Source organism: Arvicola amphibius, chromosome 13, assembly GCF_903992535.2.
Source record: "Arvicola amphibius chromosome 13, mArvAmp1.2, whole genome shotgun sequence".
Taxonomy (NCBI): Eukaryota; Metazoa; Chordata; class Mammalia; order Rodentia; family Cricetidae; genus Arvicola; species Arvicola amphibius.
In genome coordinates, this window is record NC_052059.1 from 56,090,420 (window position 1) to 56,104,718 (window position 14,299).

General features: G+C 45.6%; 1 protein-coding gene across 2 annotated transcripts in view; it reads left to right on the top strand.

The window, feature by feature from the left end:
- Positions 1-1,823: 1,823 nt before the first annotated feature.
- The window catches only part of Zdhhc20 (zinc finger DHHC-type palmitoyltransferase 20), a 61,402-nt gene continuing 48,926 nt past the window's right edge, over positions 1,824-14,299 (top strand). For both annotated transcript variants that reach the window (XM_038310079.1, XM_038310080.1), the window contains exons 1-2: positions 1,824-2,085; positions 14,265-14,291. In XM_038310079.1, coding sequence (XP_038166007.1) covers positions 1,968-2,085; positions 14,265-14,291 — 145 coding nt within the window. In that variant the 5' untranslated portion in view covers positions 1,824-1,967. The remainder of the gene's footprint in view (positions 2,086-14,264; positions 14,292-14,299) is intronic.

Sequence of the window (14,299 nt, forward strand, 5' to 3'; positions counted from 1 at the left end):
TGTGGTGGTTAAATATTAGTACTTGTTTTACTAAATCTTTATCATACTATAAAAGCAGCTGCCTTCTTCCTGGAGACTTTAGAGAAGAGTAGCTTGTAGTGAGAGCTGCGGGCAGGCCTGCTTTTCGTCCCGCCCAACTCCCGCATGGCTAGCTTTACACCCGAAACAACAACACACAAACTGTATTCATTTAAACCCTGCCTGGCCCATTAGTTTCAGTCTCTTATTAACTAATTCTCACATCTTGCTTTAACCCATTTTTAGTAATGTGGGTAGCACCACAAGGTGGTGTCTTACCGGGAAAATTCAGCATGTCTGACCTGGTGGCTGGCTCCATGGCATCTGTCTCAGAGAGGAGAGGTATGGCGTCTGACTAACTTCCCTTCTTCCCAGCATTCTGTTCTGTCTACTCCACCCACCTAAGGGCTGGCCTATCAAATGGGCCAAGGCAGTTTCTTTATTAACCAATGAAATCAACTCAAACAGAAGACCCTCCCACATCAGTAGCTAACTAAAACCTCACTTTATCTAAAACCCAAATTGCCATGGCATTGGCAGGAACTGGCATTACGAATGTTGTCTGAGGCCGGCGATAAGTTCTTCCTGCTCTTGCAGAGGACTAGGGTTTAGTTCCCAGCACCCACTTAGTGGTTCTTAATCATCTGTAACTCCAGTTCTAAGATTCTGATGCCTATTCCAGTCTCCTCAGTACCAGGCACCCAAGTGGTGCACAGACAAACCTGCAGGTAAAATACTCATATACAAAAAAAAAAGAAAAGAAAAGAAAAAGAAAAAGAAAAGAAAGAAAGAAATGTATTTATTGAGACAGGGTCACACTCTATGTAGTTCTGGCTGGCCTCAAATTCACAGAGATCCATCCACCTGCCTCTTCCTCCTGAGTGCACTGGGATTAAAGGCATGTGTCTTCAAGCCCAGTGCCAAATAAATAAATAAATCTCCAAAAATATATAAATACAACAAAGCATGCAGTCTGGGGTTAGTGAGATGCAGGGTGGGAAATCTGACTTGAGTATGGTTTCAGTACCCACGAGAAGGAGAAACTCATTCCAGTAAAATGTCCTCAGACCCCCTACCAAACACACACACACACAAACACACACACACTGTGAGCATCCATGTACAAAGCAAAGAAATGGATTACTACTTTTGTTTTCTAGAATTATTTCTAATGATGGTGCATTATGATGCTTCACAGCATGGCTTCTAGAGTCTACTACGATCACAGTCATTGCCTAGCGATCTCCAGCAGTAAATAAACTTTTGAAAATTCAGTGCCGGGACAGGAATGTTTATATATTCTGCTTCCACAATGTAACCTTACATGTGGGCTCCAGATCAAAATAACCGGCTGTATATGGCTTTCACCTTAAATCACAGGCACCTACCAGTTCAAAAAATCATGGGGGTGAAGGATGGGATGAGGACCAAATTATCTCAGGGATTCTTCGCTGGAGACACATCAGAATCATGAAGTCTTTTATTTTAATGTATATAATACCCTTTCGCTTGCACACTGGAGTGACACGCATGGTCTTATATAATAAAGGACCCCAACTTGTCTGCGCTCTGAAGTCCCCAGGGCGGCTAAGGGTTCATTCCTCTCCCCACCCTTAGCACTCTTCCCTCTTTCCCACTCAGACCCCTCCCCAAATCCCGTGGGCGGGCCTGAGAAGAAGCCCCGCCCCGCCTCAGGCCCCGCCTCCTTCGGCCGGGAAGCCCCACCCCCTACGGGGAGAGCCCGGCGCCCGGGCTAGGGGCGGAGCGGCGGGATGCGGGGCGGGGGCGGGCCCAGCCGGGCCGCTCCGAGGGGCGGAGTTGCGGCGTCGCCCTACGCCTTAGCTCGGGGCCGCCGTACCTCGGAGGAGGGGGAGCTGGCGGAAGAACGATCGGGGTCTTGGAGCCCTGCAGAATCGTGGGAATCGGGCGCAGGGGCTCACCGGAGGAACATGGCGCCCTGGACACTCTGGCGCTGCTGCCAACGCGTGGTGGGCTGGGTTCCGGTGCTCTTCATCACCTTCGTGGTCGTCTGGTCCTACTACGCGTACGTGGTGGAGCTGTGCGTGTGTGAGTACGGGAGGCGCGGGCGACGGGCCGGGCCGCGGTGGGCAGGCCGGGGCTGCGGCGCTGGTTGTTAGCCCACGGGCTGGACGTGGTTCCGGCCCGCGCTGCCCCGCCGGTGGGCTCCCTTGCCGAGAGTTCCGGCCCGCGCTGCCCCGCCGGTGGGCTCCCTTGCCGAGGGTTCCGGCCCATGGCTCGCTGCTCTTGGGGTCCCGAGTTCGGGCCTGCGCGCCGCCCACGTCCGGTGCTTCCGGGTGGCTGCGGTCGCCTTGGGGCTTCCACCCTTCTGTGACGGAATGGTCACAGAGGCCTTTCATTTGGAACTGGAGAAAATCGCCCTTCATAGATGGCTTGTGAAGTCAATTTGGCCGTAAAAACAACAAACAACAAAGAAATCTTGTTTCTCCCAGATTGTTTATCTCCTGACTGCGCGAGAAGAAGCGCGGCCTCCGGCCTGGCGAGGGAGGTGTGTCTGCAAGGTCTGCAGTGAGGGCTCAGCCCGGGGACAGGGAATGCCATCCTTTCGGCAGTATTTGACGCTTTTTAAAGATCATTTCGAATGTCAGTGCTGAATTTATACAAAATGTTGTTTTGAGGCGCAAAGAATCGAACGAGAGGTGCATAGCACGATTAGCTTTCCATGGCTGTTTATTTTGATGGTTTGTATTTTTTTTATATACCTTTAATTTTGGGGCTTTGCTTTATTTTTACTTTTGCTGGTTTCCCTTTTTAATTTTTACCACGTAGTTCTTACCTGATTTCCTGGAATAAAGGAATAGCATCACATTTTACTAAAAGGACTTAACCTATTGGTTCAGATAGGTTGCCTTTAACGTGGAAATTCTTTGTCGTCAAAACACCGGAGGCCATTACTGTCTGTGATATTGAATAATCAAATATATATGTTTTATACCGACTGACCCTTTTCTGTGCTTATGTCATACCAGCTTTATCAAATGAAAATCCAAGAAAAAACAGTCCCTTGGTTTCCCCCAAAATGATGCGGTTTTAATTTTCTAACAGCCCAGTTATCTACAAGACAGCCATTCCTTGGGGGAAGCCTACGGGGTAAATACAAGAATGAAAAACAAAGACAGCAGACTCAGTTGTGGCTCTGGATTTGCTTAGCTCTGAACCAAGTACTTGTTTAAAGCTCGGGGCTGGAGAGATGGCTCTGCGGTTAAGAGCTCTGGCTGCTCTTTCCCAAGTCACGAGTTCAATTCCCAGCAACCACTTGGTGGCTCACGACCATCTATAATGAATTCTGGTACCTTCTGGCCTGCATTGCAGGCATAAACGGAGGCAGAACACTGTATACATAATAAATAAGTAAATCTTGAGGGGGGGAAAAAGCTAGGCTTCTGTCCATAGAAAGACATTTATTTATCTTTGGTGTTTTGAGACAGGGTTTCTCTATGTAACCCCCCTGGCTATTCTGGAACTCACTCTGTAGTCAGGCCGCCCTCGAACTCACAGAGATACAGCTGAAGGCGTGCTCTACCACCACTGGGTTTTTAAGTGGCAACATCCTTAAGAAAATGACTGCACCTGAGAACATTGATTTAGAGGAAAGAGTGTGCGCTGCTGGCCTGAGCTACATTGTGAAGCCCCTGTCTTAGAATAAAACAGCTGGGACTTCAACCTAAGGCGACGCACACAGACATGTCTTGGTGAGATCGAGGTCAACCTAGTGTACATAGTGAGTTCCAGGACAGACAAAGCTATGTAGAGAGATCCTTTCTCAAAACAACAAAAATAATTTATTTTTTATATGACGTACAAGGGTGCACATAGGCTAAGGCTCATTTGTGGAGGTCAGAGGCCAAGTTTGTGGGGTCAGCTTTCTCCTTCCACCTTTGCGCAGGTTCCTGAGATCCATCTCAGGTCATCAGGCCTGCATGTCAGTTGCCTACCTCATTTTCTAGTTATCTCCGTAGCTATGCTCAGAATAAATTATGGCATACCTTTCCGAATGGTAAATTTGTTGAATGTAATGATTTTGATTCATCTTTTTTAATACCAAAATGTTTGCTAAAATTGTTGAGTCAATTAGAATTGACTAGATTTAAATGTTTCTTTTGATTTTGAGATGGGGATGGGTTTAGGTCAGTGGGGGATTGGAGGCGGCTGGGGTTGTGTCTCCGTGCCTCTGTGAAGTCCTGGTTGTCCTGAAACTTGCCCTGTATGCCTGAACTAGATAGAGATCGGCCTGCCTCTACTGGGATCAAAGGCGTGTACTACTGCCAGCACCACTACCACCCAGCACCGTCATGCACTAAACTTACTGAAGGAGCACGCAACATGCGAGTTAGGTTAAGATTGCACAGCTTAACTTGAAAATACCCACAGTGAAACAGAAAGTCAGTTATTTTTTTATTTTGTCATCCCTTATTTTTAAATTGTGTGTGTGTGCACGTGCATGCGTATCTGTGTCTGTTTTGTCTGTCTGTAATCTGACTTTTAGGAGCTGGTTCTCTGTCTCTACCCTGTGGGTTGGGGGTAGTTGAATTCAGCTTGACCGTAACCCCTTGACCCACGTCTGCCTTTGAAATAAAGGGAAATGACTGACTAGAGGGAGCACTTCCTTTACTCTCCTTCTTGCTGTAACTCAAATCATAGGTGTGTCTGCGGATGAAGGAAGTGAGGCTGAGCCCTGTGAAGGACATTACTTAGAGCACAGTTAGTTGACTGCAGTGATTCATGCCAGTGCCTGGCTTTCAGAGTGTGATATGTGGAGAAGACCGGGGATAATACTGAGTTTTAGTTTTAGATTGGAATCCCCCTTTGTTCTCCTCTTTTTCTTTTTCTTTCCCCACGCTGATATTTGAGAAAATAATTTAGACCCAGAGCCTGCCTTCCGTGTGGAGCACTTTTCATCCGGTTCTCGTGGTTTTTTCTTAGCTAGATTTTTTTTTTTTTAAGATATTGCAAGTGTGCCAGTTTTGATGCTAAACTGCTGGTAGTGTCGGGATTATATGTGCTGTCTAAGAGAAGGAGCCCTCCCATCATCATCATGTGCAGCTTGGAGATAGTCAACACCTCATACACCTGCAGACACGGGTGTTCTGGAAATGGAGCATGCACTTCTGAGCGGATGAGCACCTATCTGAAACACTGCAGTGAGAGCCTCGACTCCAGGATAGGTTTCTGTTTATTCATTTTGATACAAAGACCTTTCTTTGTAGTCCAGGGGGCCTCAAATGCACTGTAGCCCTCTTGCTCCCTCCTAAGTGCTAGGATTGTAGGTTTTTGTACCCATGCTCAGTCTGTATTTTGTTTTTTCAAAAGATGACTGATATATTTCCTGTAAGTATCTAAAAATCCTTGTTATTATTGTGCTGGGTGGTTTTATATCAGTTTGACACAACCTAAAGTCACCTGAGAGGAGGGAGCTTCAGTTGAGATGCCTCTATAAGATCATACTATGCAAGACTGTAGGGAGTTTTCTTTTTGTTTTTTTTTGAGACAGGGTTTCTCTGCGTAATACTCCTGGCTGTCCTGGAACTCACTTTATAGACCAGGTTGACCTTGAACTCACAGAGATCTTCCTGCCTTTGCCTTGAAAGTGCTAAGATTAAATCTGTGCACTACCACTGTCCAAACAGGGGTTTTCTTAGTGATGGCTGGGGGACGGCTCAGTCCATTATGGGTGGTACCATCCCTGTGCTGGTGGTACCTGGTTCTGTAATAAAGCAGGCTGAGCAAGCCATGTGGAGCAAGCCAGTAAGCAGCACCCCTCCACGACCTGTGTCAGCTCATGTATCCAGGCTTCTACCCTGTTTGCGTTCCTGTCCTGACTCCCTTCAGTGATGGACAGTGATGTGGAAGTGTAAGCCAAATCAACCCTTCCTCCCCTAGTTGCTTTTGGTCATGGTACTTCACCACAGCAATAGTAACCCTACCTAAGACAGTGACCATACTTAACATCACGTACACGTGCTCAATGTATTTTTTTTTTTAAGACAGGCTCTATGTAGCTCTGGCTAGCCTGCAAGTCTATATAGACTAGGCTGGCCTCGAATTCACAAGAGATCCACCTGCCTCTACCTCATTGGTGTGGAAATCAAAGATGTCAGGAGCCTCTCATCTCTTCCCCTTTACATTATTCTTTGCCATCCCCCAGGTAGCTAGATTGAATCCAAAATTAAGGATTAAAGCCAAAATCAGGATTGTTAAGTGTCTGCTTCACAATCTCCAGCACTCTCCACCTTGTTCAGTGAATCTAGCTGTTTCCATGGCTTACTGTCCTGACTTTTTCTTTTCTTTTTTGGTTTTTCAAGACAGAGTTTCTCTGTGTAGATTTGGAGCCTTACCTGGAACTCACTCTGTAGACCAGGCTGGCCTCGAACTCACAGAGATCCCCCTGCCTCTGCCTCCCAAGGGCTGGGGTTAAAGGAGTGCGCCACCACTGCCCAGCTGGGGTTCTTAGTTTCTTTAATAAAAGAATTCAAGTAAAAGCACATGACAAAATTTATTATGTTTGAGAGAGGAATTACAGGGCAGACAAGCTGTAAACCTCAACAACCTGGAGGAGCAAATGGAGAGCAGACAACATGACATAAGGGTCAGGAACCCCAAAATGTTGAGGCAAGAACCCAAATTTAAGGAAAGCATGCTTAGGAAATGTAGAAAGAAGAAGGGTCCTGCTTCTCTGGAGAGTTCAGAAAACAATACTTAAGGAAAAGTGGCAGACTTAAGGACCTTACTACATGCCTACCGCCCATAAATTAGGGCAGGGGCTCTGGCAAAGAACAATCCAGAACCTGAAGACCTAGCTCCTTCTGTCTCTTTAGCACAACTTTGAGTGGGGCTGTCTTTCCTTTAGCTAGTGACTGAACAGACCCATTTCTACCTGGGGAGTTTCTTCTACTCTTTAACACGGCTTCAAGAAAGGCAAATACGGGGTTTTATTGTGTAGCCTGGCTAACTTGGAACTCACTGTGTAGACCAGGCTGGCCTTTAGCTCACAGAGATCCACCTGCCTCTGCCTCCTGAGCAGCAGGATTAAAGTTGTGCACCACAACACCCTGATCTTTACCAGATATAAAACCAGTATCTGTAATTAGTTGGCGGTTAGGGGCACATGACAACTTACTTTCTCCTGGTTTTGTTGAGCATCTAAAACTGTTCCCAAATGGTATGTTTTTAAAAATTATATTCTAGTGAATCGACAGATATATTGGCAGTGGAACAGAATGCCATATTTGGAAATAGGCAATCTAGAATACAGTGAAGGTAGCACCTCAAATCCTGGAGGAAAAGTTGGGACAACCACTTATGTGTCTGGTAAGAGAAAGTCAGTCCCGTGCCTCCCTGTTCAGGGTCAAACCTCGTTTTCCTTTAGTGTTTACTTCCACTGCGTCTGTTTTGTCTTCTGAGATGCTGGGGCCTGCTTTGTGAGCACCGTTCACTGGGCTGAGGCCTGGCCTTTTACTTTCACTTGTGAGGAATTCTGTGTTGTCTCCCCCAGATATCCTCCTATGTGTTGTTATTCCTCCCTCCCTGGGTCCTACGGTTACGGTCACCGTCTCCTGATTGTTTAAGAATAAGCTGTGGATGCTGTGCCTGCTTGCTGTAAAGATTAAGATTTTTCCAAAATTTTGCACATATATAATTTGAGCTTAATTTCTTTTATGACCCTCCTGACATCCCTGTTCTCACATTTCTTGTTATTCTCCTTTGACCCCTAGATGGTTTATTTCTGCTGTCACGGTTGAGCCTTAAATGACAGAAGACATTTGTCTTTCTGTGTTAGCGTAATTTGCATAGTGTGATTACCTCCCCTTGAGGCCCTTTTCTGCAAACTTGATAACTTCCATCTTCCTCCTCCTGCTCTGCAGTCCAGTTGAGGTTACACATTAGAGACTGTTGCGTGGCCCAAGTCTGCAATCTCAGCACTCAGCAGACAGGGTTGTGAGTTCAAGACCAGCTTTTATGCAATGGTTCAAGAGCAGTTTGAGTTGTGAGCTAAGTAGTCTACTACATACTGAGTACCCATCTCATAGAACAAATTCAGTTGTGAGCATGTGCAAGACACTTTGGTTTGATCCACAGCACTACAAATAAATAAGGGCTCATACTCCTCTTTGGTGCCTTAATCTGAAGTGTTCCTCATTCTTTATGCACTGGACTATGACATTTTTTTTTTTTTTTTGGTTTTTCAAGACAGGGTTTCTCTGCAGCTTTTTTTTTTTTAGAGCCTGTCCTGGACCTAGCTCTTGTAGACCAGGCTGGCCTCGAACTCACAGAGATCCGCCTGCCTCTGCCTCCCGAGTGCTGGGATTAAAGGCGTGCGCCACCACCGCCCGGCGACTATGACATTTTTAAAAACACAGGCCCAGTAGGATGTCCTTCAGTTTGGGTTCATCTCTAGTTTCAGCGCAGGGATTTCGAGGAAGGACTTGCTGCTCAGCTGTGGCAAGTCATTCTGTGTGATTTGCCTCGCCCAAGGTCACACCCTTTCTGGTGCAGTCTGCTGGCAGTGCCTGAGAGGTGGGGCTGGGCTGCTCCTTGCAGAGCTCAGTGCCTTGCGTTGCAAAGCCTGTGCTCCCTTCACAGCACCCCCTCGGCTCTGTTCTGCTTTGCTTCCCCTTTTTGCCAGTTTCTTCTGGACAACAGGCCGTGCTTCAGGCTCTGTCTTAGCACCCGCCTTATGCTGAGTCAAAGTTTCTATTGCTGTAATGAAAATAAACACCATGACCAAAAGCAGCTTGGGGAGGAAAGGGTTTATTTGGCTTACACATCCCCATCACTGTCCATCATAGAAAGTAGTCAGAGCTGGAACTCCTGAGGTAGGAGCAAAGCAGAGGCCAACGAGGCTTGCTCACTGCCTAGCTCTGCTCGTACACCAGTCACAGCTCCTACAGACTTCCTGCGGCCAGTCTTACACGGCAGTTTCCAGATGTGGTTCCCTCTTGTGTTAGTCTAGCTTATGTTAAGTTGGCAAATAATAATAAAATAAAATAAAACTAGCTAGCAATACATTTGATTTCACAGAGCTCAGCCTAAGACAGGCAGGCATCTTACCTTGTATGGAGCACTGAAACTCTGACTCATCTGTTCCTGGTACTATCCCTGGGCTCCTATATAGCATCCTTTGAAGATTCTTTTGCTTTGTTTTTATTTGTTTGTCTGTTTGTTTTTGTTTTTTGAGACAGAGTTTCTCTGTGTAACAGCCCTGGCTGTCCAGTAACTCCCTCTGAAGATCAGACTGGCCTCGAACTCATTGAGATCTGCCTCTGACTCCCGAGTGCTGGGACTAAAGGCATGGGTCACCGCCACCCAGCTACTTAGAAGATTCTTGCTTGTAAAAAGCAGTAGTTACCAAATGGTGATTTTTTTTTTCTAATGCCACCATTTTATCTGTATTTACTAGTTAGGATTCTGTAGGCAGGAATAACCTCCTTTCCTGTATATTTGGTGTGTGTGTGTGTGTGTGTGTGTGTGTGTATAGGACAGAGGATGACTTGCTGGAGTCAGTTCTGCCATTTTGGGTCACAAGAGCCTTTACTCACTGAGCCAGCCTGCTGGCCCAGCCTCCCTGTTTAGTTGATATATTTGTTACCATGAACATGCAGTTCTGAATGCCATTTTATGAGTTTCTCTTGCTGTTTAAACTGTCTCCGATTCGCCAATAGGAGTCCCACCCCTGTTTCTGCAGCCACCCTCACTTTTAATACTTATTTCTGCCACCATAGTTTTTTAAGGTTGGTAATTTTCCTGATATTGGAATTGGCTGTTTCAAAGTGGACCTAATCTGATTTTTTAAAAAAATAAAAATATTGAAGCATTGGAAGAAACAATAAGTGAATAATCTCTAGGGAGACACCAGTGAAAGCCTCTCGCGCTGTAGCTTAGAATTGCTAGATCTGATAGACAAAAGCAGAAATGGATAGACATAAATAGTTCACGGGGTGAGATGACAGTGTCTTGTGAACATAAGATCTTCATGCTCATCTGCAAGTGCGGACTATAAAATTACCCTGCAGCACCAAGAGTTTGAAAACACTTAAACTAAAAGGACCCAGGGTGTGCATGCATTGCTTAAAGGAATACAAAATCCTTAAAAGGTTTTTGGGAAAAGCTAAAAATTCAACAGACATGTACTTTCAGTTCCGTAATCCTGCTGTGAGGATTCTACACTGAACATAAGCTTCCACAAGTAAATAGCACATTCACAGGGTTATTTATTGATTGTTTTAATAACACAAAATTGGAGGCAACCCAGATGTCCACTCATAGAAGTCTGATTGTAAAACAGAACACCCACGTGATGGGAAACAGCAGTGCTTTAAAAAAATAGACGCGTGCTACTGTGCAGTGATTTCTGGAGTATCTACGACAGTTCATAACTCACCTGCCCTTGAGAAGTCACCCCCCCCAAACTCAGAGATCCACCTGCCTCTGCCTCCACCATCGTCTTTGCTGGGTGGAATGGCACATGCTTTTAACCCAAGCACTTGGGAGGCAGAGGCAGGTGGATCTCTGTGACTTCCAGGCCATGGTCTTCAGAGTGAGACCCTTAAAGGGTGTCTACAGTGAAGCCAGTTTGCTGGCGAATGAGCTTCTTGTGGCCAGGTTGGCTGTAGATGTACAACTACACACTGATATGAACATTAGATGTTTTCCTCTAAGGCTAAGTGAGGGCTGTCAGGAAGTGAGACTAAGTTGTTAGATGCCAGCTCTGGTGACAGATGCATACAGCTGGCACAATGGAGAGAGGTGTAAAACACCTGAATTCCCTTCCCTTTTCCTTTATGATGTCTTTGAGAGGCGTCTGTCTGTAGTCTTGGCTGGCCTGCTTCTGCTCCTGAGTGACAGGTGGCATGCACCGCCACACCTGGCTTGAATTCTTTCTTATAATCAGCAAATGTTTTTGCTTTTGCCTTCCCCTCTGAGTCTCCGCAGTTCTGGAAATAGTTAAATTCCACTGTTAATAAACAGTAACAAAGGTTTACACTGATCCTCCTGATGGGTTTTCAGTAGTGAGCCTGGGCACTAGGACTTTAAATCTTTTGGCCTTACAACAACAGGGTTGGTTACTGTCAGGGCCAGTTGGACTGCCAAATAGCATTAATTTGGACCATGTGATCACCACTCTTCTCATGAAACCAGATGTCCCAGCAGCAAAGTGCTGATTGCCTAGAAGCAGACCCAGCTTCAGTATTGAGCCTGATCGTGTCCAGGACTCCAGGGGGGTACCGGTCTGCCCATGCAGCCTGCCAGAACTGTGGCTGTCTTTGAAGATGAGTAGCTGTGAGTTCCCAACCACACTGAGTGACACCAGAGAAGGAAAGCTAGGGCCACTCTGGCCCTTTCTGTTCGTTTCTTGCATCTGTGGTACTCTTTGATGACACACAGCTGCTGCTAATTGTAGTCAACATTCCATTCCCTAGTGTCTTCATGTCAAGATCGGTGTGTCATGGGTCTCCACCAGTGTGTCACATTTGCACGCACACCCATGAAGACAAGCTTGTTGTAAGGATGCAGTTCAGAGTTTTTGTGTTGATGCTGTGAATGCCGTGCTCTCCTCCCGTGTGTGCTGTTTTCCAGCTGTCACCGTCCACATGGCAAGAGTGTAGCATCGACTCTGCTAAGGCTTTGCTGCACCATCATAAAGAGAATCTTCAACCTTTTTTTTTTATCTATAAAAGTTCTTTTTGTTTTCCTCTGGGTGGTGGTAGCATATACCTTTAATCCTAGTACTCTAGAGGCAAAGGCAAAGAGATCTCAGTGAGTTTGAGGCTAGCCTGGTCTACTGAGCGAGTTCCAGGACTCCAGGGCTACACAGAGAAACTCTGTCTTGAAACAACGAAATAAATTTCTTTCCCACATTTGCGTATTGTGTGTGGCACCATGGCAAATGTGCAGGGTCAGAGGACAATATGGTAGAGTAGGTTGTCTCCTTCCGCCATGTGGCCGCAGTGAGTGCTTGAACTCAGGTAGTCAGGCTTGGCAGCCCTCTCACCTTGGAGTCATCCACCAGCCCTCAGTTTTATTTTTATGTTTATTCTTTAATTAGTGTGGCCGGTATCGTACTTCTCAGGAATTTTCATTCAAGTTATGGCATTATCTTTAAATTTTTTTAAATTATACAATTATAATTTTTATTGTATAGAACATATTTTTAATGTGTGCTCAGGGGGCTGAGATATTCAGGCCTTACCTAACATCTAAGATGGGTTGAGAAACCTTATGCTTCTGTGAAGTGTATTTTAAAAAGAAAAGTAATGATCAAAAACCTTTCTTAGGCCGGGCAGCGGTGGCGCACGCCTTTAATCCCAGCACTTGGGAGGCAGAGGCAGGTGGATCTCTGTGAGTTCGAGGCCAGCCTGATCTACAAGAGCTAGCTCCAGGACAGGCTCCAAAGCAATTGCACGATTTCTTTAGTAGGTGCTGGTGGATGAATAAATAAATTTATTTTTGGTTTAAGAAAGTGTCCATGTAGTTCCAGCTTATCTAGAGATTTTAGTTCAGATTTGATTTTGCTTAAGTCCTGCTGATACATACACACACACACACACATAATTCTTTGAGTCTTAAAATATGGAATAATGTGTGATGCTATCAGAGACGAAGTGCAAAAGAATGAGAACGGATGTGGGAGTGAGCAGTAGTAACAGAAGAGTGTAGTGTTTATTCTGGAAGTGGGGGCTCAGGAAGCTCTAGAGAGGCGGGAGTGTTCACATTGCTCTGAGAGGCGGATGGAAGGAACACAGTATTTGTGACGTTGCGTTCTGTAAAAGACCCAAAGCATGCGCCAGACAGACGACTACATTACGGCAGGTCTGTAGTGCCGCTGCCCTGAAGAGTAGTCAGCCATCGTCTTTGCTGGTGGAGAGTGTAAACTGATACAGCAGATGCCTTAGTATCGGATTTGAGGAAGGTAAGGAAAGAGATGGGAGGGCCGGAGCACTGACGTGTTGGAAATAGTCTTGTCCAACATGGTTTTGGATCGTCCAGAAAGAATGAACAGTAATTCCCACCTTTTCAGGCACTGTAGAGGGACTGCTTTTAGGGTACTCGAAGGGTAAGAGAAGATGGGGCCTGAAGCCATGACTCTGCTGCCTTGCTCTTGCAGCGACCTAGGTTCTTTTCCCCAGGACCCATATGGCAGCTTATGTCTGGGACGAGGAACAAAAGCAGTATACCAATATTCAGGCCAAACCCCATATACATAAAGTAAAAATAAAAACTTATTTTTTTCTCCTCTAAGACAGTGTTTCTTTGTGTATCCCTAGTTGTTCTGCGACTCACTTTGTAGACCAGGCTGGCCTCAAACTCAGAGATCTGCCTGTCTCTGCTTCCTGAGTTCTGGGATTAAAGGTGTGCACCACTAGGCCCAGCTAATAAAAACTTTTTTTACAAAAATATTTATTTATTTATTTATTTTTATTATGTATGCAATATTCTGTCTACATGTATGCCTGCAGGCCAGAAGAGGGCACCAGACCCCATTACAGATGGTTGTGAGCCACCATATGGTTGCTGGGAATTGAAGTCAGGACCTTTGGAAGAGCAGGCAATGCTCTTAACCACTGAGCAATCTCTCCAGCCCCCTAATAAAAACTTTTTTGAAAATAGTACAAAATGGAAAAAGATGAAGTACTTTTTCTCTGCCGGCTACCCTAACTTGAGAACTTTACATGTATACATGAATTATTACAGTCTTTCCCTAAATATGATGGTTACCGTGCTTCAGTTAAGAGGAAATATGAATGTGTGCGTAGGTCAGAGGTCAATCTGACATCTTCCCTCGGGAACTAGGCACCTTGATTTGTATTACATCTCCTTTCATCCGGCCTCATCCAGCTGTGTTGTTCCCTTACACCTGCCCCAAATGGATGCCCAGGTGAGGTTGACTGGCCACCCAGGGGTCTGCCTGTAACTCGTGCACATAATAGGATTCCAAGTGCTCGCCTCCTGCACACGGGTGCTAGGGATCAGCACACGCCCTTGTGTTTCTGCAGCCAGTGTTTTGCCTGCTGAGCATGTACTGTATTCTAAAGAACAGTCCTCTTCTCGCTGTGGGATTGAGGAGAGCAGTAAAGGGCTCTGTCAACACACTGAAGTTTAAAGACGTCTAAAAATGTTAAGTAGTTGTATTGTTAATGATAGAATGTTTTTCAAGTTTTATGAAACTGAAATAAAATTCATGTATATTTACTCCTATTTTTTTCTTCCAGTTACTGTTTCTGGAAAAGGAGAAAACGGTAAGACT